Source organism: Bemisia tabaci, chromosome 4, assembly GCF_918797505.1.
Source record: "Bemisia tabaci chromosome 4, PGI_BMITA_v3".
NCBI classification, from domain to species: Eukaryota; Metazoa; Arthropoda; class Insecta; order Hemiptera; family Aleyrodidae; genus Bemisia; species Bemisia tabaci.
In genome coordinates this window covers 19097045-19124562 of record NC_092796.1, presented here as the reverse complement: position 1 = coordinate 19124562, position 27518 = coordinate 19097045, and the positions used below count along the sequence as shown (strand labels likewise).

The 27518-nt window shown below is 40.1% G+C and overlaps 1 protein-coding gene across 1 annotated transcript; it reads right to left on the bottom strand.

Moving 5' to 3' along the window:
* On the bottom strand, positions 1–27092 carry LOC109030200 (uncharacterized). The gene is made up of 3 exons (XM_019041036.2): positions 26495–27092; positions 8326–8712; positions 1–285 (listed from the first exon to the last, which is right to left on the bottom strand). Exons 1-2 carry the CDS (start codon positions 26988–26990, stop codon positions 8330–8332), a joined length of 879 nt encoding a protein of 292 aa, XP_018896581.1. The 5' UTR covers positions 26991–27092; the 3' UTR covers positions 1–285; positions 8326–8329.
* Positions 27093–27518: the final 426 nt, after the last annotated feature.

The window sequence follows — 27518 nt, the reverse complement described above, 5'->3', positions numbered from 1 at the left end:
TTTTGGAAGAATTTTTCTTTTTTTTATAAAAAAAATCGAGTTGCAAATAAATAAAATAAATTAATCAGTAGAAAAATAAATTAAGACAAAGAGAAAATCAACAGAGAGAAATAAATTAATCTCGATAAATTAATCGATAATGGACGTAATCTTAGGTATTTGGCACCAGGACGGCTGCGGCCAGGCGAGGTCCGTGTGGTCGAGTCTTTGGTTGCGCGCGGCGGTGGCTCCACGGAAGAAACTTGAGCGGTCACCATCGGCCTGAGGAGGATGGCATCTCAGAATCTGGAACAGAAGCGTAACAGAATGAATGAAGTGGCAGTATCACTTATTTATGCAAAACCCCCGTCCTTTTTCTCTCTCTTTTTCAGAATTGACTCGTCGAGCGATAAGTTCTCGCAGTCAATAGGTCCCGGTAGACCAGTTATCAACGCAGATGCCATATCGTTTCGATATAGCCCGCTTCAGGCCCAAGTCATATTTGGACGGAGTTAAACAGAAAGGAACCAAGCCACATCGGGATCGAACCGAGAAAAAGAGGTTTAAAGTTTGGCTCCTGCATAAGACTCAATGTAAAAGATAAACTTCGAGTTCAATTCCTACAAAATTTGCTCCAACAAAAACTTTGAATTTTTGGTGATAGATAGTAGAGCAGTGGTTGAGTTCAAAACCACTCATAACTCAATTTTTTCCAAAATGTGGGTTGGTTCCTTTCTGCTTAACTCAGTCCATTTCTAGATCTTACATATCTACGGTGTAACCACAAAACAGCGTATCTTGCCCCAGATTTTCTGTCGCATTATACTTTTTTGAAAGCTCGCTCATCATAGTTATCGCAAAATTATCGTTGAATGGACACGGAAAAAACAATTCAGCGCTAAGCCCTAACACTTTCGGTAAAATAACGCCAAATAAAGGTAGTAGGGCTAGACCTTAAGGCTGTAGGGCTGAACTCTGAAGCTGTAGGGCTACGCACTACCACCTTTCGTTGACGTTATTTTACCTACAGTGTAAGGGTTCAGCGCTAAGTATTTTTTCCGTGGACTATCTTCTCTTTTGATTGACACGTAGACTACAGAAAAGAATCCATAACCAACAAAAATAGTCAAGAAACCTTTTTGAAAAAAAAAAAAAAAAAAAAACATTTTTTTTATTCGATTTAAAGAAATGTTGTCCTAACAAGAAGTCTTCAATAGTTCATGTTGGAACGATTCAACATCTCAGACCCGTGTTTAAAAAACTAATGCTATAAAATAAATAAAAATAAAAACATATTTTTTATAGAGAAGCTTGACAACTAGGCCTATCAGCCGACCGAAAGGAGCGGATGTCGCCGACGCGACCATCGGAAATCCGTTAGTCGGTATCAAGTTCCAAGTTCAAAGTGCTAAGCACTGTTGCCGAGCAATCCAATCTCTTCGAGAAAAGGCAGTGCTAGAAAGGGCGCTTCGCAGGTAAACTTGGGAGAGGCGCTCTGGACCGGCTTTGATCCAAGTTAAATGTCTACTGGGATTTATTTCAACGCCTCTGTCATCGGTTCAATCACCAGAGGAATTCGTGTGTTTGGCCGCAATTCCCATTGCTTCATTATTTTACTCCTGATACGACGGTAGGGGGAGGTGGTCGGACATCGATCGATTTCACTATACCATATGCTCATGCAAATGAGAAGTATCTCGAAGAAGCTGTTTTTTGTGTCGGAATGGTTCCACACGCCTTTTGGCGGAAGTATCCAACCGTTCGCGAGTTTCTAAACAAATATGCAAACTTTAGGAGGTAGAGTGATATGAACTGGGTTTTTTTTCAGATGGAAGAGCCGCTACATGATCTTCGGGAAAATTTTAATTTTGAGAAAAATAAAGTAAGGATTTATTTATTTCGATCACCCTCAATGACCTAAGATTGACCTAATGGGCAGTGCTCCTATTTCCCGGAACTAGTTCCGAATTCCAAAACTTTTGAGATTTTTATGGATCTTTTGCATTTTCCGGAACTTTCTTGGAACTTTTGAAAAATCTAAAAGGAATCCCGGAACTTTGAACGACCGTCAAGTAGGAGAATTGGGAACAAAAAAATTCCGAATCACGGAACTTTTGACGGACATAGAATCGGAGCACTGCTAATGGGATTTGTATGGGTATTGATTATCTACCTTCCATAACTTGAATTTAAACCATTTTAGACTTTTAGACTTTTAGAATAATATCATTAAGTAGCTTACCATAGACCCGTAGATATTTCGAATTTTGCGAACTGGCAACCTATCCACTGCCCATTGGAATCTTTTGGACGGGGACCTATGTAAAAGGTAGCCTCCTTTTTTCGGCACGAACCCTCCGTTTCGTGTCGGTGCTAACCGCTGACGTCTAAAAATTTAACATCTCGTGAAAAAGTTTGAAGTTCGTGAGGAGAGGCTCACACTTTACGCGGTCCGTTAAACTTCTCGCCTATTAAACTCAATTAACTGCTCCGGACGCACGAAAATCGGGGGAACGAGAGTGATGAATAAAAATAACGACTATGTGTTGTCAAACGACGCAGTAAAAATCACTTTAATCCGACGAAAAAATCGCGTGTGTTAAATTTTATCGTATGTAGTTTTGGGAGTAATTTCATTATGTCTATACATTCATGAGGTTTATTTTTATTGGTTTAGCAATGTAACTAAGGTAGTTCGATTAAGTAGCTCAGCGTAAGTTCATGCATTTGAAATCTGCCTTCCAGCTTTCGGAGAGGAATAAACAAATATCGTCAAACAAAAGAAAACGAAACAAGAAAAATTCTAATCAGGGTTGTTGTTCAATTGAGAGCTTGCAAATTGCTAAAATTATTTTGTCTCAATATGGCAAATAGGTAGGTACCGCAATGAAATAATAAGCTATTTGAAAATATCAGTTTCATAAACTTATTTGTCTGACCAAAACCGCGAGTTAACATTGAAAACAATAGCATAACCTACGAGTCACATCTCTCTCCTCTTTTATTCCTTATGATCTTCTTGGCAACGCGATGAACTTCACACTGACCAGAGGAGACGCAGATGAGGTCAGAAACCTACCTCGGAGGTGATAATTGAGAATGAAGTAGCACGTGCGATGGATGTGCTGAATACATTATAATTGCTCTGAAATTATGCGTGATATGCAGTATCCCTAATTTCATCTTCCTGCATCTAAGATTATACACCAAAAACGAGAAATGAGGTTCCTTTTAAAGAATAATTGGTGTACTCATATTTTAGGAGACATCTCAAGTGTTTGTTTGCAGCGTGTTTTTGTAATTTCAAGACATTCGTTCTTCAATTGATAATTTGAATGTTCGGCGGACTTTTTGGATTAGTCTATAGCTCTAGGCTTGACAAACAATTTGATGAGGAGCGATAAGTGATCGGAGCTCTACAGAGGTAGAAGTGGTTACATTATTCAGTGAATACATACTTTCATCATTTTTAGGGACTCATGATATTAGAGTAGGCAATATAGCACATAATCTGAATCTTGCAAAAATATTGTAGCAATCACAAGCATGTATATTGACTCTACTTTAGATTTTTCTTCATTTGGTTTTATCAAAGAAATATTTGGGTATTGAAAGGATACCTTAATGAAAATTACTATCGACATAATCACTATAATAGAAACATATTCAATATTAATTAGTCTATTAATATGTATTTTCGCGAAAGGCAGTTTTTAATTCTTTGCGACCAACCTTCAAATGTAAATATTTTAACCTCTGACATAAACAAAATTGACGTAATTTTGGTGCTTTGATATTATTTGCTTAACTTAGAGCATAAACAAATATGCTACATGACCGATTTACCGTGATCATGTTGTCAGATGATAATATCTGAACCGCCCATTTTGCCTCGGCGATGAAGAAGTGCAGATTTTTTTTAATGCCTTTTTTTAAGAGTGAAACCATGTCTTGAAAGGTCACGACATCCCCGAATTCTGAATTTTACTTGTTTGCCCCTTGGGCTTTAATATGAGCAAGATAGAGATCAGATTGTTGCATAATAAACTATATTAGGGGAAACTGAGAAGTGTTCGACCAACCGGTGTAACAAATTTCACCCGAGCGAAAGTTTGAACATTTGCATAAAGCCCCATTAATTTTATTCGAAACGGATTCACCATAAATACCATCGCCGGGTGAAAGGAAGCCTCTCTTCTCTACGGCGATAATCAAATTCAACGAGCAATCGAGCGTGCAAGAGACAACGCTGTCCCTTGCACGGGTTTGCCTTTTCGATTGCATCTACCGCGCAGAAAGTGAAAATTTGCGGGTGTTGCAAGAGCAAGAGATACCTGCTAATGAAATTCACACAGCGTCGTAAATTGGACGATTATGAAGGAGTAGTAACTTTCATCGCAATGTCACCGTCTTGGTCGTGACATTCTCTGGCCTTGAATTCATCCGACAAAAAGTGAATCTACTACCTGTATTGAGTAACGTTTGTTCGAACTTTTTGGCAACGAATCACTCGCACGCTTCGCAGAGTAGTTTACAGAGATCTGGTTTAAATAAAATTCGGTCATGTATGGATTGAACATTCGAAACCCAATAGTGATCGAACTGTTTTATATGCCAAACTAAAATTTTTTCCCATTAATTTGGACCTCACTTTGCAGTTTAATGAGACTCAAAAGCTCGGTAAAACGAACTGCAAGTTCGGTCAGAAGAAATCAATACCAGTTCATTTCAGTTTCCGATCTTTAAATCCATAATCTCTTTTAGTGTTTTAAAACTGAAAAAATGAGCAATTTAACCAAAATGATCTAGCACTAATTGTGTTCGAGATACACCCCTAAGTTTCAATGTAGCTAGCAAAGTTAAGTTCACGAAGGCTCAGTACATTGTGAAAGAGCCGATGAATGAGCCGATTATGTGATTTTTCGAATTATCTGTGCAGGTTTAATGGCTCAGTGCATAAGAGGGGTAACTACATACGAGTAAACTGTCTGAAAAGGCCATTTTAAGTCGAGGGTTATTCTCTCAAAATTCCGCGCTAGATAGGGAAATTGACTCGCAAATTCCTAGACCTTATGGAACTTCCCTTGGTATTGGGAATTGATGGTTCCAGATATGCCTAAAAACACTTTGTTATTCAAAGATTTGTCTTAGAGGAGCTTCATTGCAGCTGGGTAAGATTAATGGTCTTTCCATTGTTAACGAAACTTTCATTCAGCGGTCAGAGGTGCGTTTGGACGAGGATCAGTGAGAAGTGGTTAAATGAGGAGAGGCAATATTGAGAGCTTAATGTGAAGAATGATTGATGAATAATGACGGAAACGATAACGCTAAAGCACAGCTCTTTTGCTTGCATGTAGCTTCCAACTTAGTCACCTAGTCTTGAGAGTCATTCAATGGAGTGAGAGATTACACAGTTGTCGGTATGGGCTCTTATAGTCTGTCCCAGATACGAAGAGCCCTGGAAAATCGGAATAATTTGCACGATGTAGAAGCAAGGTATCGTTCGTTCTATTGATACCCGTCTAATCACCGAGCCAACCCCGCACCGCACAGAGGGCTGGTTACGAGCTCCGCAGCGCGGCGGCGCCTTGCGTCGGGAATCCGCTCCTGGGTCCCGGGGAAAACCGGCCTCGTGCATCGCCTATCCCGGTCTGGAGATGCGAAGGGAGTATGCGTTGCCTCAAGGTGGCTTGCGACCCTCTGTGCGACGCATGTGACAGGCGACGAGATGATAGGTGACGAGGGTCGAGGCACCCCAACCCGCCAAATAGTGCTAATTACTCTGATTTTCCAGGGCTCTTCGTATCTGGGACAGACTATAGACGTCCATTTTACTCGAATTGCTCAGACTAGCCATAAAGAAGCATATCGATAAAAGTGGCCTTTTGCTCCTAAGGTACACCGTAAACTTGTCACTTAGCTAAGCGACCAAACTTTGTTCATGCCCTTTACAATTCACTCAATTCAGTGCGTTTTTGGGATTTTTTCTTTTCTTTTCTTTTTTGAGACAAAAAATTCTCAGTGTATTACTTCCACTGTCTTTACTGGCTTGTACAGGATGTACTCTTTGTTCTCTTAATTTCATTTGCTTTATCATAATTTCATGAAATCATCAATTCATGCTCAACATATTTCTATTTTTTTGGAATTCTACGTCCCCAAATTTAAATTTATTCGTTTTATGATAGACTTTTAATTACAATTCATCAAGTTAGGTTTGAATGGTTAAACACTTGAAATTCAAATGTTTTAAACGAAACCAGCGATAAATATGGTAGAAAATTACTTCAACTGACTGTTCTGAGGGAAATCCAAAATATTTTTTTCCTGAACTTTTATAACCTTTTTTTAATGGGAGAAACCGCCAAAATTTCAATTTACCGATCTAAGAGATTTTCATTTTAAGAAAAATGTAATTATAGTTGAGCAAACATGTTTACTCAAGCGATCAGTTTATGGGCATTTCAACGTATTCCTGGCCACTAATCCAGCTGTACCTTAGAAGCAAAAAGGAAATTACAGAGGGTAGTAAATCAAGACCTGGCTGCAAACAGCTTATTATAAGTCTTAAAATGCACGTGTTAAACTATTCGAGTGTCAATTGCAATGTGGCAACATCGACATCCATTTTTCTTGCCTGAGACTAGACCATGTTTGTCTGGATTTTCGCACAAATCGAATAATAGCCTCTTAATGACAGAGGCGCGAAAAAATGAAATTAGAGTAGCGTTTCTGCAAAGGAATTGAATGATGGATGAAGAACTTGCTGCTGGACCGAGTAACAAAACAGCTGCATCACACTGCAGATTGATTTCCCACTTTTCCCTCTGCGTTCTCAACTTATTTAATCTGGATGCGGTCGTTTCTTACTGTATGTTTCACCGTACCACTTTAACTCTTTCTAAACTAGACATACCGTAGTAATGTCAACGGTAAAAGATAATGAGCGAACCCTACCAAGCTCATCAATCAATGCGTATTGTTCAAACAGAAGCTAAGGAATTCATGCAATTACGGTAACAGTTGCTTCGGTCAGATCAAAATCATCTCTTTAAAATGGAAAAACAGATCGATATACGCATACACAAGTTTTAAATGCCATTTGTGCTCATCTGTGATTCGGAACCTTTTTACAGGTAACATATTGAGTGACGTTTCTTTTGGATTAGCAAGGAGCTTCTGAGCAAGGTTACTCTCCACAAAAAGGCTTATTCATCAGTTGTCACTCTCAAAGTGTTCCACATTGTATAATAAGGAACTAAATGTACATTCGTGGCTCATTTTAGGAATAGCATATGTGTCATTAACTGCCTTACACAAATAGGTGCTTTGTAGATGAGCCAGAAAAGCGGCTTCTAATTGCAAAGTTCTGTCCAACTTTTCTACCCGTGCGTTAAAGTCTCCTCCGTCAATCTCTGTTTTAGGTTTATGTATACACTCTTGGAGTGTGTTTTGCCAGTGGTCTAGCATATCAAGTTATCAATGACCAGTTATCAGTACCGGTTATCAAGTTATCAGTATCCGGATTGAATTTTAGCTACCCGTGCCTGGTCTTTACGAGGTTTTCAACTAAACAATTTGGGTCGTTTAACCAAGAGGTTTAGGCAGTTTAACCGAACCAAAATGAATTAGCGGGAATTTTGTGTTATTATGTGTTCTAGTTCTCAATAATTTAACACAGTATTAGACATTTCCCTCACGAAAGAACGTAGCTATATCTGAAAGTTGCCAAATTGCCTCTCTCGAACTGCTGTTTTAACAGGAGATTCCTGGGATTTCTAAAAATTTCACTGATTTACCTTTTAATCTCATGTAAAAGCAGATGAATTTTGAACAAAAATAGCTCTAGTATATTTTTTAAAGTATTTTTATGGTTTGTGTTAATTTTGCAACCATGCATGGAACCGAGTTACGTTCTTTCGCCCTGGAAACGATGAATAGTTGTTACTTTTAACAAGATTTTTCGGTTTTTGGCTACTCATAATGATGAAAACAAAAGTTGAGCCATGTTAAGGTAAAATCTAGGTGAACATACCTAACATCTTCATGCACATTGTCCACTAACATGCGATGAACCCAATGTCACTACCAAACTACTGAAACTCTTTGCCTATCTTAATTTAAAAATATAAATTTTCGTATATACCTCCATTTTCAAAATTCTCTGTAAAGACGTTAATAGCCTGTGACGCTGAATGTCTTAAAATATATTAACTAACTAACTTTATTTTATTAAAGCATGACCTGAGTCGCAATCACTGCTTATTTTTGAAAAATCTGTTAGTAGCAGCTCAACTTTTGTTTTCATTGTTTTTACTTTTTTATGTAGAAGAGGCATGGTCTCACCTTTTCACTTTTGAGCGGCGGCGGGTTTGTAGGCGGAGTAGGCGAGATCTTGGGCGTCTTGTCCCTGGGCGCTTCTGCCCCAACCTCCGTGGCCACCACCACCGTAGCCTCCGGCGTCAGCACCTGACGAGGAGAAGGATTCGTGTCCGTGGTGGTCGTGGGCGGGAGCGTGGTGTGGGTGAGAGACGATCTCATACGTCACAGTCTTCTGGTGGGACAAGAGCTTCTTGAGTCCGATGATGGCGGAGAGGAGGAGGGCGATCTTACCGATGAGCAGGGCTTTACCGGCGATCAGAGCGATGGCACCAAGAGCGAATGGGATCAGGGCGGCCAATTTCATCTTCAGGAGCATCAGGAGAGGCAGAAGGGTCTTGCCGGCTTTCTTGACTGTGGACAAAAAAAGAAGGATCGAGGTTAGAAAATTCTAGGCGCTTATATTTTCAACGATTACAAACAAACAATCAATCTGGATATTGATAGCAACCGTCCTGAGCGTGACCTACCGAGAAATATTTCGAGTTCCGCCTAAAAACTTGATGCTCAGAACACTGTATCTAATTGAGTCTTAAGCTGAAGCCTCCTTTAAGATATATTTTTGTCGTAGTCTGGAATAACTTTAGTACCAATGAGAGGGATTGGAAATTTTTCACGGAATTTAAATCAAAGGCTGGAGATAATGAATTTATATCTAAACGAGCTCAAAACTGTATCCAACTCAAATATTTCAGGAATGTCTCTCATTTCCTGTTTTACTGTGAACGTCAAATCCTTAAGATAAGTCAATTATAACCACTGTTTTGGGGTATGTTATTAGATGGAAAAAAGATGAGTGACGTTCATGTTTTTCATCCTTTGGTTCTGATTTTAACAGACCACCGCGTGCACTCGCCCTAGGATATCCCGGTGAAAGCAGAGGCTAACAGGTGCTGTAAAATTAAGTTAATCTTCGATTGGATCGCGTCATCTGCCCAGCCGGCCGAAACGTGGGTGGATCAAGGCGCCTAAACGTAGCTGCATTTCCGATCGAAAAACTCAACCCACCCTGCACGATTCGGAACTTTTAAAAGCCACATCCGACAACGCCGCACGAAGGACTTGCGGAGAGTGTGTGGATCGTCGAGATGAGAAATGATAGATAGCGGGTTCAGCAATCGGAAGGATTGCGCGCATGTTAATTAGAATCCGGCGCTGTGTTTCAGACCCAGCTTTCGAGCCCGCTTCCTCGATCGTATCAGAAAGAAAAGAGAAGGTCCACCGCTCACAAGTTGACAAATTTTACGATAAAATTCGCATTTGATACAAAACTCACTAATGCGAGCGCACCGTCTGACAACTTAAGGACCGAAGTTGACAGGTTGTTTTTAAAATTCGCCTGGAGCTAACGAGAGTGGGCAAAAATTTTAGCCAAGTCTGGCCACTCATCGCGGCAGGCGGTCTCGAGGGAAAGGGGGGCCTTACGCGGTGGGCCCTGTGCCCATTAGTTCTCTCTGCCACTGGCTAGGATTCGCCCGTTCGTCAAATGTGTGCCATGAAGCCTTAAATTTGAGCCCGGTTCTCACTTAATCGGCTTAATGGATTTTTTCCACCGCAGCGGCCGGGGAGGCGTTCTCTTGCGAGTTCCGCAGTGGATCAGCACTTGTTCGCTTGACCATTAGCACTCCCTGGTAAAAGTGATCAGCAAACATGCGGATATCAGCGTCCGGGACTTTGTTGCCAAATTTTCATCACTTATTAATGCGAAAAAGAACAAATTCAAATGGATTAAATTACGAGAAACGCTGATTATACGAATTGCGTTTTTTGTAGTTCTTCTTAATTTAATTTATTTTTACATATTTTCGGGCATGAATTTGTTTATTTAACGTATGGACCATTTTACTAGTCAAAAAAGAAAAGGAGGAACAATTCACGCTTGTTAAGTTAGGTCGTCTGTCTTATTTTTATCGTAGATTCAAAAATACTAAAGATGGGAGGTATCCAATTTTATTTTTTCATTTTTGAAAGAAAAATGATATGTCATTTTTGTTAAATTTATGACCCTAAACGTTCAGTGAATGCATTTTTGGGCGATACTCTACTATGAAATAACAAATAAACGTTTTCACAACGTACGAAATCATCTGTGATGAAGTTCATTCAATTGAATTTGAGTTAAACGCATAAGCACTTCCTTCCATCGATGACCGTCAAGCTCAAAAGATCGTTTCATCACCTAAGGCATGCAAATGTCCACGTTATCTAATTCTTCTGGTCGGATACAAGAAATATCATAAAATTTGCAATTAATATACAGTTGATTTCTACCAGTATAACATTCCTTTTCCGATTTGTAGTTCACTCCTTTTCTCTAAGCTACAGCCGAGAAATAGATTTTGTATGAGTCAAAATGTTTATGCATTACACTTACACTTTAAATTTACCGTTCGATCCCTTCAGCAAAAGTTGTCGGATACTATCGAGTATTGGAGCAGAATGCAGTCAGTCTCGAGCTTTCTAGTTCAACCAGTCTGAGCTAGTTTTAGCGGCTGGATATAAACAGCTCCCTCGAGCTGGTATCTCATTTGTAACACTTAAGTGAAATTTACTAGTGCGCCAGAGGTAATAGAAGCACTTTCATTTGAAAACTGGCCTCGGTCACTTGTACTTTTTATTCGCACTCAGCAGCTTATTAGCAGCCAATACGACTGCTCCGTCGAAGCTACTTGCAATTTTGGCCGCCAGTAATTTTTGAATGAGCAGCGAACGCCAAGGCAGGTGCATCTAACACTCAATTTGCCTGCTCAAGTGATTAAAATTTATGCTATAAAATAAAGCTTGTATTCACTCTATATATCATTCATGATAATGTTGTAACGCTGTAACATGTTCATGTTACGCACTGTACATGTACTTTCATCTAGTAAAACGATTTTTGAGGTGAAAAATCATAGCATATGCAATGGCAAAGTTAATGCAATCATCCGCAGAGGCCTTTATAGGGAAAGATCGCTGTGATTTTCTGATGGAAATTCTTGGTTCTTAAACTTTTTTATGTAACATTTCGCATTTTGCAAAAATAAAAGTTTGAGTCAACAAAACAAGACTTTTTACTATACTCGTGTTCAAGTAGCTCATTTAATTTCATTACCACATTATTCACTACGTTATTACATACACGTTGCATCGCTGAAGTGCGTGTTCATTTGGAGACTTTAACGCGTGGCTAGAAAAGTTGCCGCATATTCTCGAGGATTCCATTGCACTCGCTGTCATTGTAATTTGAGCCGGAAGTGCTATAAGTAGATTGTTGCGTCCGTTTGATTTATCTGAAGCCACTGACCCAAAACGCACTAAACTTTAACGCATGCTCCGTTTGGCTAATTTGGTCCCCCAACATCTTCGGCGCAGTGGATCAAAAACGCCTCCGCCCGCGGGAGTTTAAGCTGGACCATTTGTGAGCGCGAGCAAAATTTGACAGCTGCTTGGCAACGAAGAGTAGAAAGTCCAGCGGCCATAAATTGAAACTACATCTACCATCCACCTAATTTTCATAATTTAATAGATTCAGATTATACGTTGTCTCGCTCATCGATATCAATTCTCGCGCGTCATTCGATCCAGCGGTGGCGGCAGCGGTGGGCTATTCAATCAGCGCCGACGAAACTTTCGATCCTAGATTTCGCCTTAATCTTGCCGGATTGATCCGAAAAATCAACATAATTTAGGGTAGTGTTCAAACGAAATCGAACAGTTTTTTGTAGATCTTGCAACGTTGCTCCGAATAGAGGTACGAATAATCTAGCGGTGCTTTTGATGTGATTGATTGATACCTAACTTGGATTACCAGCAAAAAATGAGGGGGGCGGGCTCGGAGAGAATAAAAGGGGGGATGAACGGGCTATTGATCGTTATTCTTCACGAATGATTTTGGAAAACCTGCTCGGATCCTAAGCTATAAACATAAATTGTCAACCAATCGCCTGGTGTTTCTATGTAAGTCCTCAAATTTTGAAACGATTTAAATACGATGCAATTATTTTCGTAAATTTGCACATATTTGGCACATGATTTCATATGTGCAAGCTTCATTTGCTCGACATTAAAGACTGAATCTTGTATATAAAACCTTTGAGAATAGTCAACCCATCCTGTAGTTCACAATTCTCCCTTGAGAAAAAAGAGGAAACAGATGTCATTTCACCAATTTTGTAGCAAATTTTTGTACATCTTTGTCTTGCATTTGTAAACCATACTTTTCCTTTGCTTTATTATTCAATCAATGTTTCATCTATATTGTTCAACGACAAAAAATAGAAGAAGAAGAAATTGTGGCCACTGGCGGTGGCTCATTATAGATATGTTTTTTACGCTGGGAGATGATTATTGAAATTAATAGACAAAGCTATAGACAAAGAAGACATAGGGAGTAGAGAGCAATCACGTTGACTGAAACAGGTGCTCTATAGACTAAACAGGAAGTAAGGGGCTAACTGTAGGGTCTCGAAAGGGTTGCCGTTGGTTAGTCCATCAATTACCTCCTTTGTGTATTCCAACCAATAATGTTAACCAATAGGATCGCTTCAGTTTTCCTCCGACTCCTATGTCTATCGCTTTGTCTATACATTTCAATAATCAGCCCACTGGTTGCAATAACCAATATTATAAATTACACGATTGTCTTGATAGTAAGCAGCAAGATCATCTTATTTCATACTAACTACCGGATGGTTTTTTGACTAGTCAGTGGTGGCGGCTACTTTTTTCCTTGGACCTTCGCCTTAAATCCGACAATAGGGCCGCAATCAAAACCCGGCTCGCCCGGCCAGAAATGGCCCGAGAGAAACTGACGGGCAGAAATTCATTTCCATCCACATTCACATCCACCATCTGCCATTTACGCCGCACGGCCACGGTTACGGCCAGGGCCGCGGCCGGCCCAGACCTTTAAGGCCAAAGTTCTCAGCACGACCAGTTCGCCGCGCGCCACGCCGCACGGGACTGGTTTCGAAAGCCGATAGTCGATCACTCCGGAACCGGTTCGCGGCAACGGAATCGAATCAGGTGTTTGGTCTGGAAACCTCATTCGCCGTCGCGAGATATATCGACACCTCCGGGAGCCCATCTCTCTCGCGCGTCCCTTGGCGCTCCAGGTTGGAGAGAGACCAACGCACCGATGAATGATCCCAACATCCAGGGAGCGGAATTTATTTGACGTGTTAGAGCGCGACAGACAGCCTACCCGAACCCTGTCGGTCCGTTAGAGGGAAAAAGATGGATGATCGGGTCCTCGTATCGCGGCCCACGCTGCTCTAAACTAAATATATACTAATTTCCGGAAAAACCGCGTATGTATAAAATGTTCTTATCAGAATAAGCGCGGTTCTTCTCGATCAAGAAGGTTTTTTTGTGGGATGGCGATTTTAGAATAATGCACGATTTGGCAAGGATGCATGGCCACGTACTACCCACTCTCCGTTAACTTTCGCTACCCTGACCGGGCTCCATTCATGATGGACTCAAATGCCTCTCGTGACCACCCTCCCCCCCGTCTCCCCGCGCGCTTTTCAATTTTGCCGACTTTGAGGCTGCCCCCTGCAGCGTCGCGTTCCCTCGTGAATTATACTTTCTACGCTCAACTTTTGCGACCAGTCTCTGCGGACGCCTGAGTTTCGTTTTCTACGCTGGCTCGGGAGCAATTTGGAAAGAGCTGGTGCTTCTTCACGAGAACTCTCTACTTCTCACGCGAATTGCTTCGAGAGCCACTCTAACCGATGATATATTTGTACATGAACTGAACCACACTAAACTTTTTTTAGCTAAATTTCAAAATAATGAGAATTTACACTCACACGAATGAAAGAAAATAGGTTTAGGATCCCCTAAACCTAGGTCTGAATGATGGTTTCCATTCAGGTAACACTGGTGTAAAGTATTTACAAGACATGTGGAGTGATACATTATTACCGTACTATGTTACAGTGCAGGAATAGTAGAAAATGGTCGAGTAACTCTAGCCTATAGCACAGCTACTTTAATAGAGATTGCAAAATATCCCTACACACTAAGGAAAACCCCCCTATGTCTTCCAACTAAAATTGAATTGAAACCCGAAATCCAAATCGCATTTTTTTTCCATGGTTACTAAAAATATCAGCTAGCCAAAAAAAACGGTCTATTTTCGGGTGAATTGATTACTTTTTAGTGAATTTTACCAAGTAACAGTGTTTTGTTGTTTTCTTTACGTTCACCGAATACTTGCAGATTGCAAGGAGAGAGATCAAAATGATTGAAATACTCCAATTTACAATGTTCTCATTTTCATACAAAATGTTAACACATCATCCGACGAAAGTCACTATTTATAAGACTGTAAAGCAAGCCAAAGATGCGAATAGAATGGTGAAATGAGATTACATCCAGGCTTAGGGTTTAAAAGGTGAAACTAAAAATTCATTCACACGGTAAAATGTTTCCTCATCGCAACTTGACATACTGTTGTATTTTTAGCGCTTTTTATACGAGCCGCCTCAAGCAAGTCATCTCTTTCCTCCATCGCGAGAAAGCAAATTTTTTCTTCGCGCTTGTCATCTTTAACTCTAAACTTTTTATATTTCTTTAAGCAGGCTAAGCGGTCACCACATGCCACCGGCGTAGACTTTTTTCCTCAAGCGCTAATAATCGAATTTCTCCTTCATTTCTCCAATGAACGATGGAGTGGGCTCAAATTTCGATTTCCACTAAAATGATGTGCCTTTCTCTTTCAGCGGGTTCCTTTCCGCCTTGCCGAATTTCGGAACTATTCCTAATTTTTTATTTATAATCAATGATACAAAATGAATTTTACAGAAAGCTGGCATCCATGTACTGGTGTTTGTGCGCAAGTTTATATGCGAGATTTTGAGTTTTTATACCCGTCACGATTCCCTCTTGACGAGGACTTTGCCTATTCAGGCTCTTGCTTTGGTCTCTGAAACGTTGCCGGCGGATGTATACGTTCTTTTATGATTATCTACATAAGTTTTGTCATTTTTAACGCGATCTGGCAACGTCATGGCCAAGTTGAAGTTGAAGAAAGCTGTTCCGTCTTTTTCGTGTTGCTGTTGCATTTTATATGCGCAGTCCATTTTTCTGTAGATTAACTTTCATTTCATCTTCTTTGGACTGTCTAGGTCCTTTCTCGGCTTGTCTCGACGTACTTGGAACAATCAAATAACTTGATCTAGGTTTGGAATAGCAGCAAGTACTTGTCGCACCTTCATGAAGCGTGATCTGGATGAAAAATGATACCTCGAGTACCTACCGCCATCTGAAAATGCCTTATCATGCTTGAATTTCGATTTTTGGAATGCTATCTCTATAGAACGCTCTTTTTCACCACTGTTTCATGAGCAATTTAAAATGAACGTGGGTGTGCCGACACTAGCAACTGATTAATACTATTCAGAAACATACATATTCTGCATGAGTATTAGTTCTTTCATAAGATTCAAAATCTTGATTGGTCAGGAACGTTCCTCACAAATTGAATGAAAATATCTACTTTAACACTAACTTTTACGGTTAATTTTGAAGTTAAATCGTACACTTCGCGACTTTCCTTAAAAAGGCTGCTCATAAACAGCATGTCCTCGCCGTTTTTTTTAAAAAAATAGGCAGGTAAAACAGACATATTCATTGAGAGACAGCATATTTTTACTGTCAATGCTTGTCATGAACTTGAACAAAGACCATGCACTGGGAAAAAAACACATTGGATCTAGATTCCAGACTCTAGAAAACATTGACAAGATAAAATACTCTTGATTCAATCGGATTTTTGCTTGAATCAAAACGAAATCCACTTAAATTAAGAGGCTTGGTTCTTGATTTAAGCCAGATTCTGATTGAATCAAGAGTACTTTTCCTTCTCGGTGTTTTTAAGAGTCTGGACTCTAGATCCAATGTATTTTTTTTCCAGTGTAAATTTCAGAATTTAGAGATGTTGTGATCTTCCAAGACATGGTTATGATGAAATCACATTTCAACAATGGGTGGACCGACCCTTGCTTTTCGTCCGAGTTCACGAAATAATTGATATCTCGTGTTGAGCTTCCTAGAAATTTTTCCTCCGAAACTTTTAACACGACAGAATGTATGATGTCGGATCTTCCATGGAAGAAAGTGTATAGGTATATGTCTACGCAAATCTATCGCTTAGTTTTGATTGGCATCAAGTTTACACCCGATGAACTACCGCGGCTAACTAGATAGCGATATCCTCGAAGACAATCATGGATCTTCACTCTCGCCTTTTAAGCGTAAGCTAGTCTCCACTCTCGAGTCCCATTGAGAGGCACACAGCAACTGTCAGCAAAGTCGAAAATTGAATAAGTCGTTACCGCGGCTCAAGTCGCTCAAGCATCATTATTCATTGGCGCCTAAGCTTGAGCCAGACGCCATCCACTCAAAAGTGTCATGTGATGACAAGCCGAATCAGAGATCACCATGCCTGCCAAGTGGACTCTTAAATTCCATTGACACCCGCTCTTAGAATGGAGAAATCACGCGCGGATATTTTTCTTTTTTTTGCATTCATCGGTAGTTCCTAGTCCTTTTTTAATGCATTTTTTGCCATGAACGACTTTTGGGACGATCATTTTTGACTTTGAAAATCGAACCGCAAAAAGACAGAACTGCACACTTTAAACATGTCGCCGGTTAAACTACCAGACCGCGTTTCTCGGTTTGCGACTTTGCACACTCTCTGCCATATTCAGTTTTTAAACGGCACTTTATTCAACGTCAATTCCTTAAAACTTCCGGTATTAGTCTTCTCTGTGTGGAAAAAATCCCGCACAAGTTTCAACGAACGATATTGATTTGTTCTCCTTCAATACAAGCCTTGAAAAATTGGCATTTTGAACAAAATTTTTCCTTTTTACTAAAACAGAAATGAGACAAACTTAGTAATTTCTTAAATAACTATGGTATAATACCTAAAAAGTTTCTCATGTGCAAAATGTGGTCTAGCTATAATAGAGTCCTAAGACCAGCGCATTTGACCCATTGAGGGATGGAAATGGTCTTTTAACTGAAACGTCTCGATGAAGTCCCCGTCTCTTTTAGCCATGCATGAATAAAAAACCATTTACTTTCAGCCAACTGCACTTCTAATGTTTCAAACAAAGCTGATCATCATTATTGCATATCTTAAAGTGGAAATTCATAGATTATGTTCTAGATCCCTGCCGCCAAAGAGCTCAATGAAAGAACCACGATGTGAGCATGAGTTCCTCTGTATCCTTGATAACCATCAGTTTTCAGACGAGCAGACCGAGAGTCGAATGATTTCACTGGTCTGGAACTCTGGGAGCATAGAGTTACTTTGACCGAGGGAAGACAGGGCGGAGAGGTGGCCTGGAGATGCATTTCAGCCTCACATGCGCCGCTCCACCGCGCCGCCCGCCGCTGCCATTTCGCCTACGTGGTTTTAGCACTCTGGCTCGCTAACACCGACGCCATAAAAATGTCTTGTTCGGGAGCGCATTGCCATCGCATTTGGCACGCCGGCCTCAGCCTCGAGTCCGTCGTGCATCCTTTTACCGCTTCTTTAGGTCATCATGTGTTGCCGTGCTGGACCGAAACTTGGACACTCCAAAAGTCCCAAAAGACCCTCTTCTCAGCGACCGTGTTCAAATTTCAGAGACCTTATAGTATCACCTTTTTTGACAATTCCTTTTTCTAATTATTTGAGGTATTTACTCCTTTGAGGAATCTCCAACCTTTATAAACCATTGATTTAAGAGGTTAGTGAACGTTCATGTAATAGGTTTTCATTCAGAGGCAATGAGGTGGTAAAACGGTTCGCGGTCTACACTATTTCGTGGGAAAAGCAAGGGCAGGAAGTTCAAAAGTTTTAATTAGAGTCAAAAATGTTGAGCTCTAATGAGTATCAGAACAGGACTGGGGGGTGGAGGGGGGGGGGGGGTTCAGCTCAGGCGGATGCAATGGAATATTTGACTGAGGTCACGCTGAGAGATCTATAACGTTTTGAGTCTTTTTAGACCTCATCACAAAATCATACTCGTCAGGGAGAAATGTCGAATCGGCCCAAAGGCTGAATCCTACTTCCAATTTAGAATAGACAAATTTTTGCTTGGACTTTTTTTCTTACATTCAGAGATATTAAGTCCGGATGAGATCCGTTTTTGTAAATCCACTTGTCAGTTCAGTGAAAATTGTCGCCACCGGGATTCTAACCCGTGATTCTATTACTCACCAAGAGCCCGAAGTGCTGGCCATCAGGCCAACCTGGCTGACACACTATCGGCAACCTTTGTAGTGAAAGACAGTGACAAGTTCCTGCATTTTCATTTTCGGATGCTTCATGATTGCTGTGTCTCGTTTCAGATCGGAAGTAGGATTCAGCCTTTGGACCGATTCAACATGGTTTCACAATATGTCTAGACAAAGATCTTCTGGCAAATAAAGCGGAAGATCGGAACAAGAATGCGTCTGCAGTCTCGAGAACCAGTGAAAACCGACCACTGGTCTGAAGTGGGTCGACCCGAACCTACTTTACATATGGCTTCAGTGTTAGGTGGTCAAGTTCTTGCTGCGTCAGCATCCATAAGATACTCTTACGGCAGACGCTTTCAAAGCTCAGCAGACGATATTTCATTTTAAATTATTGTTTGCGTTTCGGACATTACGATTACAAGAGGAATACATGGGTTGCTTATTTAAAGAAAAATACAAGAATACAAAATTAAAAAAATGAATAAATAAAATAAAATAAATATAGTGTTTTGTCAAGTTTGAAGTCAATATTCCTTAATTTTTTACTTTTTTAGAATGTTAATGAATGCGTGTTAGAGAATCGCACATGATGCTCGATTAAAATACATTTGGAACGACATGTATCCGAAAAAAAAATGGATGCCGGGGTTAATTTTATTATTTCTTTTTTATTCAAAACGACGCCAAAAAGTGGGAATTGAAAAAAAAATTGGCAGAGTCTGACGCGACGCTTATTCAAAATTTTAAAAGCGCAGCGGTTAAAGTTTGCAACGTTTTAAAAAGTCAGTTCCACAAAGTTTCCAGTGAAAAAAACTCCAATAACTGGAGCCATAAAACTTTGATGTTTAAATGAACCGAAGTTCAGACCCATTTGCTTAGTGTGTAAGTATATCAAAAAAGGCGCGTTGCGTGGGAGCGAGGTTTGAGACACGTGGAAAAGTTAACCTTGAACCACTGAACTATTTTCACTTTCTTTCATGGTTTCACTCATTCCTGGATCGTAATTACGTTGGCTCTCCAGCATTGCATCCTTTTCCCGACTCCTTGAAATCCAATTACGATGCAGCATTGATATGATTATGACTTTCTCGGGTGTGGAAAAATTCCCAGAGGGCGGAGAGGAATACTGTCAATTAAGCCCGAAGAAATACGGTTTTGTGGAAAGTAAACCGATAGAGGTGAGACGTGTGGGAAGTTTCAGGTCCGGACAAAGACTTAGGCCCTTCGAATGAAAGTTTGCCAGGAACTGATCCTCTTACGATAAAATCACGGTTGCCAGACTTCCAGCCCCTGAAATACTGCTTTTCGGCTACATTTATGTTTAACGATCGTATTTTCAGCCTTTCTCACTTAAATGTCACATATTAATTGCGGAAATACTCTGTATCTACAGTTTGTCTGATAAACGAAGGGAAAACTGAAAAAGCGTATACCAACAAAATTTACTTGAATAAATAACAGCGAAATTTATCGAACTTTTTTTCTTAATCCAACAATCACCGCGAAAGGAAAATGTGTTTTCGAAAGATTTTTATTTTCTTCAGATTATTGTGTGACTAAATGTTTTCGAAAATCATAGAATTACTTGAAACTTAGTGGTAATAATCTCAACTTAGTTACATTCATTACAGGCAATAGACTACATTACTCGATTGAAATTCAATGCTTTTCATGGAACTTTAAAAACATGATGGAACGGTTTTTAGGCACGACTAAAATCACCGCAGTCCCCGGAAGTCTCTGTTATTTTCTTTTTGTTTTCTTTTTACCTATGAAGCAAGCAAGACTTTTCATCCTTCGTTTCTTCGTTTGAATATTTATCATTTTAGAAAGCAACAGTGTGTGGAATGGTTTGTGTGCAAATTAGTCAGAATGATAACAGGGCATCGACTTCAGAAGAATACGAGCAGAGGCGGGGAAGAATAGAGTCATTGGTATGCGAACTGACTAAACGATTCCCGATCAAAGAAGTATACTGCAAGTGAAACAAAAGCACCAATGCGTCTTCGTACTCTCTGTTGTCAAGTATAATTATTTTTCACTTTTCAGAAGAAACGTAGAGCACAAACTTCAGTTTTTAATGTTCCATCACATTTTGACAGACAAATTGATTTTTTTTAGGGAAAATTCTTCTAGAACCGAACCTTAAAATTTCATGAGTATTTTAGCATATGCTTTAAATTTAAATACAACCTCAGTGTTTCCCGAAAACTTCTCTTCTAGGAGCTAAGGCTCCTGGCATATTTAAAAAGACAACTTTAAAATTTTAGAGAAAATGCTGATAAAACATCGAGCTAAAAGCCAAAAGCTAGAGTTTGGCTTTTACCTAGATATTTTATCATCATTTCCCCTACTTGATGGCATAGCTGACCAGAAGTTTGGCATATCAATGTATTTAAACTTTTACAGACGATACTTAAACCTCTCGAAACTCCTAGTTTACATTAGTAAAGAAAATTTTGTCTAATGATTTTACTGTTACTAAACGAATTAATTCTTAAGCGCGGTTTTTTTTTCAATATATTCTGGACAACAACATCTGAGCCACTTATCAAACTGTAAAAATCACAGTGACCAAAGTTAGCTTTGAAAGGTTGTTAAACAAGTCTCTATCCTAAGCTATGGGCAAACAAAAATACTAGCAAATCTATAGGTGAATCGCCGTTTCAAAAACGTCTGACGATTCGTAATAGCTCAACAACTTTTGCCGGAGCAACAGCGTACATTCCGAGTATAGCATGGAGCTTTTAAAATTTCAGGCGAGTCGATGGAGCGAAAGCTCGAAAGCTCGGCGATGTGAAAGGAGCCGGGAGGTGGAGCTGAAATGCGGAGGAGGGGGCTGGGGAGTTGGCCAGAAAGGAAGACCAATGTCAATGCAATGCCGCGCGGATTGCGAAAGGAGGATAGGTGGTCGTGGCCATGGCCCTGCTGCACCGCTAAGGTGAAAGAAAGTAGCTTTGAGACGAACCCGGGATAAAGTCGATCCCAACTTTGCTCTCGTCCGCGGCCCGCCAGAGCGCGCTGCTGGACTCGGGACCACGCGCGTGCATCGAACTTGCTCGAGTATAAATTATGGGTGCTTTCGTGGGAAATTACTCATGTCAACTTTTGGCTGCGTACGTTAGATTTACGCTCTGAGGGTCATGCATTTGTCACAAGAGCAGTGTCAAAGAACGAAATAAAAAAGATTTCAGGCAACAAACAAGTAAATCTGTCAAATTTTATTTCTTTTCTCGCGGATCGGGTGATTTGTAAACGAGAGCAATGGATTGTGCGATGTATATTGATGAATGAGGTTCATAAATACATAAGAAGCTCAATTTTCATTAGGACCCTCTGCTTGTGAATTGAGTATCCAAGAGAAATTTTTTTTTAAACTAAAGGGGGCGTCATAGAGATGACAGTGCCTTCAATGGTGCAATGATCTGTGAAAATTCATCTCATTGTTACAAGATGCTGTTCTCAAATGTACACTATTTTTGTGGAGGGACTTGAATGCAAGGGTAGGAAAAACACCGGGAGAAGTGCTTTGAGTGAAGCTAGTAGGTATGAGTTCCCCTAAATTGAGATTATCGATGGTTTAAATTTTCACATAAAGTACGCCTGATAATATCCAGGCCAAAAATATAGGAAACAAATTACCATGAAAAGTGCGAATTCATAGCATTTAAGCCTTATTGCTGTCTTAAACTTGCTCCGATTGAAGTATGAATCAACACGAGAGGCTTATATCTCAGCTCAAGTAGATGAATAAAGCTTCTGAATTTAAGGAACACTTACATCGACGGAAAAAGGCATCATCGTTTTAGATTAATCTTCTTTGAAGAAGACTCAGTAAAAAAAGAAAAGAAAAGTATTCCATCTGGCAAACTCATCGCTTAATTTCAGGAACCACGAGCTTCCCGTATTCGGCGGCACACACAACGTTCGCATGTGCCGACTGTCAAATTGGGTCAGCTTTATACCCATCGTTGCCAAATGGTAGTGTCAATCTAGGTATAGTAAATAGACATATCCAGGGGTCATGCCAACTCCAGCAACTATGTCGTCTCCCAGTCACCGTGGACATACGCACACACACCACGACGCACACGGAAGAAACCGCGCAACTACCCATTCTAAGAAAATCTCGATTGCGCGGTTGTTACTTAAGAGAGCCGCTGAAAATTGAGGGGTTCCGCTGCGGGTCGCCACGCAAAGAGAGGCTCATTAAAAAAATGGTTTATTGTTCGTCCTTCCCTTGCCCCGGGTCCGGTTCGTCTATTTGTTTTCATTGATAATTAAACTGCAATTTCAGGGGCACGAGAAAGTGGCGGCTTCGGGTATGTTCGTACTTTCTTTGCTGAATATGTTCGTGGCTAATTTTCCTCGTCCGGTTGGCAAGTTGGTGGCCTAATCAGCCGCTGGCCCACTCTATTCGTCTCAAATAAGGGTCATTGAGGTCAGCTCGTCTGAACTGATCCGCGGTCGTTTTTAATTTGACAGAACTTGCGGAAACCCCCCCCCCCTCCGTTTTCATCACGAGCGCCCAAATTGCTTTCGTTTTCAATTGCGCGCCCAGTGCTTTCTGCGGCGTTGCAAAGTGGCAGCTACAGCTATTTTCCTTAGAGATGTTACTGTAATGTCATTTAAGTTCATGTCATATAGGACAGTTTGAAATTGAGTTGTTTCTGAAATAAAGCAACTGGTATGCAAGGATTTTTGTCCCTTTTCACCTGGTTCACTGAGTTCCTTAGTGAGAGTAATATAAAGTAGAGATAACTACTTTCCGTTGATGTTCCTTAAGTCCAAACTTGTCCATTTGTCTAAGCTGACATCTTATGTTATTTTCAATTTCTTTTAACGTGGGCTGTTATATTGTAAAATTTTTGGAAGATTTAATCTACATATATCTTTTTAAAAAAAGCTTAAATCTCACTATTTCTCATTTTGTCTTATTTTGATTTATTATTGTTATTTTATTTTATTTATTTTTGTCAAATCTTATTCATGCCCTTATAACCATATAAATCTGCTACCATATAAGACTATACTGATTAAATACTGGTTGAATGATGCCTCGCACGCCCGACCTTTTCTCTTCTCTCCATTACACAAGTGCGAGGACAATCAAAGGGGTGGAATATTTCCAATGAATCTTTACGATAGGTTCTCTGCGTAAATCACACTAGACTAAATGTATACTCATTTCTGGTGTGAATCAGGGAAGCAGCGATGAAATCCGAAAATGAGAGACAGCATGTGAAGAAGAAATGGACCGAAGCTCGAAATGGGATGATTTGTATGGAATCTTGCAGGAGAAAGAAACCCGTGAGAGGAATTGAATTCTGATGTTATCCTTCAGTCTAATATTTAAATGAACTGTTCAGAAGGAATAACTGGGCCGACTTTGAAACGGGTGTGCCTTCCGGTGTTTTGGAGTCTCGTTCGTAAAATCGGCTCCAAAACACCGAGGCTGATGACTGGTTGAGGTGGAGAAACAACCCGTTATGAATCAAATTTATCGGTCCACGGGGAATGAATGTTGCCAGATGAGGATTCCATCAATAACTCCGATGTATTATGTTCATTTAAATTTCTCTTTTTGCCGTTCATCATAGATGTATTTTGTAGTCTAAAGATCATTCATAATCAGTCCGGGTATTTTCCAAGGAGTTCTAAATTTTCTGACGCGGAAGTGTTAATAACGATGTGCAGACTTTGTATTGTACATGTATAATTTCCTTTCTAACCGGGACTAGTTTTGCAACGTAGGTAAACTTGATATGTAGAAAACCGTCATCTGGGGAAATGAATGTTGAGCTATGTGTTCAAGAAAAAGATGTATACGAGAGACAGTTCGAAATGAGGCCTCAAAGGGTCTGATGAACAAGAAGTTGCCAAAATTGGACCACCTCACACCAACAATAATGAATTTTATGTATTTGATGACATGAAGCACTCAAGTTGATAAAAACAATGCTGGGTCGCGTAAAATGAAAAAATACTGTGCAAATACGGAAACATGATTTCACCAAACTTTGGAAATTTTCATCTAAAATCTGACAACATCTGGAAGAGTTGCTAGCGTTTAAATTCGGGTCTGATTGAGACCATAATGTCAAGTGCAACCAACCTGTTGTTACTTTTCTCTTCTTTATGTTGATCGTGAAAAGGTTTGAAATATAAGTAGATTCTGGACCAAGAACACCGGTGTTGAGATTTTATGTCAAAATTGAAGAGCAAACTTTCTTTATGAATTATTTTTAACTAAAGCTGAACTATTTAATCTAAAATGTGTATTTACACCAGAGGAGGATCATGCATGCTAATTTGAATTCCGCATGTAAAACAAGCTGTCTATCCTGCCAGTGCGATGCTGTTATATACGGGTATAATATAATGTATTTATCACTCGTGTGTAAGATGACAACTCTTACGAGTGAACAAGTATTCATTAAGTTTCCATTAATTTTCATTTGAAATTTGATTCATTAATATGTTAAACCTACAGAATGATGACGTGGCTGGTATCCTTAGGTTTTTTTAATGCAAGCTAAGTATTGCCATGAGTAAAAACCTTTCCTCATCAGCCCTTTCTTTAAGACATTGATTATTTTCCGTTTTCCATCATTTTAAAATTAAATGACGCAGATAGGGAAGACTCTAGCTATCATTTTCATCTTTTTGACTAATTAGGACATTGAAACTCTTTTTAAATAATTTTTATCGTAATTGTGGCAAAATATCTGATAAGGAATTACAATGTCTATTGTGATTCAACCGATTCCATCAAAAATAACCATTTGATAAAGACATAGTATCTCAATAGCCGAGGGTCCGGAAAATAGAGGACGTATCTAAGAGGACAAGGCGTAAGCCTTTCCTCAGTAGGGACACGTAAATTGCAATTTATAACTTGGTAACACTAACTCCAGACAAGAAGTAAGAGAATAAAGTAAATTTATTCATGGCATTATTTTTTCAGTTCTCTCGTCTTCACGTTTGAACTAAAATGAAATGAAAATTAATCAAAAATTGATTTGCCATCCGTAACTCATATCAAATGTGCACAAATGTTCAAAGCAGAAGTCTTTAAATTAATGTCCTTGAGCAAGAGGTGTGTGGAATGCAGCAATACTTTAAATGACAACACATATTAAGAGGTCAACCAAGTTCACATAAAGCACTATCTTGAATATCGAGCGACTTGACTGGACTTGATGAGAGATGCGGTTGACAAATTTCACACGGAGGAAAAACTACGGATCATTCGGGAAACGCAAATGAATCGTTAAGGACTCCCCAATTTTTGCTGCATTTACAAGAAGTTAAGTTTAAACAACTTTTTCACCAAAGGATTCAACGATTTCCAAAACTGAGTGAACATTGTTTCCACATAGTAATAAAACTGGTGAAGTGAAAGTTAATTTTTCAAAAATGTGTGTAATAATTAATATTTAAGGCGGAATCTTCATAGATAAACTTAGGCTTGCAAGTCTATTTGAAATCTTAGCGGCAATGCGTTGATCTTGAATCAACAGGGGATTTCATTCTTCCTTCCAACCAAGAGTATCAATTCTAGGAGCCTCTTTTAAAATGACTTCTCACCATCAGTTCTGTAGTCTTAGGTTGCTTTTTAAAGGTACTTTTTGATTTGTCCTTTTTTCGTTGTGTGAAACACGATTGTCAACGGTTCTCCTAGTGATACATACTATAAGGGTGGCGAATTTTAAAAAAAGAGCCAACTTTTAGGATATCATCATAATGAATATGTTACTGATTTCCAGTTTAATACCCATAGGTGTTTGTGTAAACGTATCCATGCTGTGAACCCTTTTTTAAAAAACGCTGTCCACGTGGTTTTTTATGATCCATAGTTTTTCTTCTCTTTAAACAGGCAATAAGCGTATGTGTAAGCTAAGAAACGTACCTTTCTTCCTTCCAGTTTCCTGGGCATCAGAGTCATCGTAAGAGGCGTCGTCACCGAAGGCCCTGCCGGCCGAGTTGACGGCGTTCAAAACATCACTACCCCGGAGGTCAACTTTGAGCGAGTGGGTTTTGAGGAAGGATTCCACCCTGTTAAGGAACATGCTCTCCAAGTCGTCCGACTTGGTCTCACTTTCCAGGGACCTGGGTGCACCATCGCTGAAGCCGTTGGCGTTGGCGGTCTTGACAACGGTCACACCCTCGGTCAAACTGAAGGAATCTTTGCTAAGGATCTTATCTACGAACGAGAACAACTTATATTTAATACACGAGGCGGAACCCTTGTTGATGCAGTCACTGTAGATGTCGAAAACATCGTCCCGGGACTGGATGGAATTCTGCGTGTTGAGATTCGCGGGGGAACTTAGACTAGCCGCCGGGAGGGCGTAACTACTGGCACCACAGATGAGGAGCATGGCTGTTATCCTGAGAACAGCCATGGCTGCTAAACACTAAACTAAAACTTAAAAACTAAAAGACTCGAAAAAGCGGGTTGATAGAGGTTGCCGTACAGACACGTCCAGTCAAATAAGTATTAGAAGTTGATGTTGATTCTTTATATGAGTCCCCTCCTCTGCCCAAGCTCGTGAGCACAGCACCCGGTGCGGGGGTCCAGTTCCCCCGTGCAACTCGACACTCTCTCCCTGTCCCCCCTTTCGCCCCTCTCTCGCGCTCTCTCGCCCCGATCCACCTGGCATAGCGGCGTCTCTCTCGCCAACATTAAATAACCTGTCTGAATCCTTTCTATCTATGAATGAATGAAGCTTGAGCATCTCTTTTCGTCCGTCCTCTCTTTGGTTTTCTCCTTTTCTTTTTGTGAAGAATTCGCATTTTTATGTAGAAAAGAAATTATTTGCCCCCTGTCCAAATTAGCTGGGACTCTTTTGGAGCGCTGCTCGCACGCCAAGCGCCCTGCCAATTTGTGCTCGTTGCCCACAGACGGGAACCGTTCACCGCCGCTATTTTTA